This window comes from Bactrocera dorsalis, chromosome 5, assembly GCF_023373825.1.
Source record: "Bactrocera dorsalis isolate Fly_Bdor chromosome 5, ASM2337382v1, whole genome shotgun sequence".
Taxonomy (NCBI): domain Eukaryota; kingdom Metazoa; phylum Arthropoda; class Insecta; order Diptera; family Tephritidae; genus Bactrocera; species Bactrocera dorsalis.
In genome coordinates, this window is record NC_064307.1 from 47,726,226 (window position 1) to 47,728,468 (window position 2,243).

The 2,243-nt window shown below is 36.8% G+C and overlaps 1 protein-coding gene across 1 annotated transcript; it reads right to left on the bottom strand.

Annotated features, from left to right (window-relative positions):
• Positions 1 to 783: 783 nt before the first annotated feature.
• On the bottom strand, positions 784 to 2,243 carry LOC125778795 (putative nuclease HARBI1). Its single transcript, XM_049458060.1, has 3 exons — positions 1,842 to 2,243; positions 1,390 to 1,785; positions 784 to 1,323 (listed from the first exon to the last, which is right to left on the bottom strand). Exons 1-3 carry the CDS (start codon positions 1,893 to 1,895, stop codon positions 799 to 801), a joined length of 975 nt encoding a protein of 324 aa, XP_049314017.1. The 5' UTR covers positions 1,896 to 2,243; the 3' UTR covers positions 784 to 798.

Here is a 2,243-nt window from a genome sequence, read left to right on the forward strand (position 1 = left end):
GAGCCATGAAAGGAAAAAGCTCCTTTTGGAAGTGCGTCTACGCCATGAACCGGATTTTTGTGCCAAAAAAAAGAAAAGGAGTGCTATTTGGGAGCAAATAATGCGGGAGATTAAGGAGGTCGAGGGCACATTTCCCTTTTCAAGAGATGAAGCAACCAGATGTTTTATAAATCTAATGGGCACATACAAAAGAATTAAGAAACGCAATAACACATCTGGCGAGAGTTCCACGAACTGGGAATTTTTCGATGTCATGGATGAGGTGTTTGGCAGCCGTAGTAGCGTTCAGGTGCCCAGTGAAATGCTTGAATGTTCTCTAGAATCCTTGGTGGAAGATTTGACAAGCGATAGCCCGTTGACACCCACCGATTCCCACGCGCCAATGAACTTAGATGCTACACCTTCAGGAAACATTACTCAAAGGTTTGCTATAAAACGAAAACGATGCGAAGTTCTGGAGTTTTTAAGTAAAGAGTCTGAGGCAGATGCCAAAGTGATGAAAAAACTCTTGGACATCGAAGCAGAAAAAATTGCGGTGGAGAGAAGGAGAAAGTAGCTGAGATGAAGGAAATCCGTGCCTTATTTCAGAGAATTGTAGACAGGTCTCAATAAGTTTTCCATTTCTTGTTCACCTTAACAGATTAAAATCTTTTTAGATAAATACAAACAAAATAGAATACAAACAAAATACATATGTATTTATTGTTGTAATTGATCTCATGAAAAAGCGATATAATAAAAAAGTATTATTTATAAAAAGTATTTTTAATTGAAAAAGCAAAAGCAAAGAGAGATGCATTAGGCTGATAACAAAGTTGCCAATGCATCTCTCTTTGCTTTTGCCTCTCTTTGTCCTGGTAAAGTGACTTCCTCGAGTGTTTCAGAAGTGATGGCATTTGTTTCTGCGATTAAATCATCGGCGTTGTTCCCTTCATTTATAATAATAATATTGTGAATAATCATACAAGCCATTGTTATTAATTTTGGCAAACTTGGATTTTGAACTTCGATATACTTTAGAATTCTAAATTTCTTCTTCAAAACGCCAAATGCCTGTTCTACAACAACCCGAGTTGAACTTAAAATTGCATTGTACTTCGAGTGCATTGGTGTCAGGAATCCATTATCGCGATAAGGAACCATAACACACATCTCCAAAGGATAACCTCCATCGCCCAAAAAATGGTAGTTGGGATAAATATTTATTTCTTTGTTAATTATGGCCTTCTTGATAGGGCTCATTTGCCAAATTGAAGCATCATGGCATGCTCCCGGACACCCTATGAACACATCTATGAATTTCATACGGCTGTCGACAATAGCCTGGCAAAAAATTTTAACCAAAATTTAAAAATAATAATTTTTTCATAAAACAAAAGAAATATTTACTTGAGCAATGATTGAGTACGTCCCCTTTCGATTCCGGTAACTGATTTCATCTCTGATTGGCTGCGAAATGGGAATATGTGTACCATCGACGCACCCGAGTACAAAAGGAAAAGGATTGAAACGTAGAGTTGAAAATGCTTCGCTGGTTTGCTTTTGTTCAGCTTCACTTCTTGGAAATTTGATGACGTCTTTCTTTAAACGGCAGATCATCTTTATTATTTTTACAAAGACTTTATATGCGAGACCAACAGCTACTCCAAAACGATCGCTGACATCTCTAAAAGAACAATTATTGCTCAGCTTCCAAATTGCAATTTGCAAAGCCTTTTCCAAAGAAATTCCAATTCGTCCAGTTGTGCGCGAAGGCCACCACGGCATTAACATGGTCTGCAAATTCTTTAAACCATATATCTTAATTATTTTATATTAAACATAAATTAAAAAATAAATACCTTGAATGTGCTCTTTTTCATACGAAAATGAGCATAAAAAACGTCATCCTGCATACATTTTATCGTTTTGCAGAAGTTGGACGTTTTTGGAATTTTCCTTTTTGGGCCACCACCGGTTAAAAAACACGCCGGCGCTTTCGCTTATTTAATATTTTTTTAATGAACACCACGTTACTTGAATTTCTTTTTTCGCCCAATTCTAGGGCGTTTTCAAAAACAAAAGTGCACAATTGCTCAAGATTCATTTTTACCACACAAAGAAACACGACAAAGCAATATTGCGTTCACAAACGTTAATAAATGTCATTGCATTATTTGACAAATCAGTGTTACCATGCAGTGTTGCTTTGCATCGGTATCGCATCTGTTTGCAGTGTTGCATTGCAAACTGCGTTTATGAAG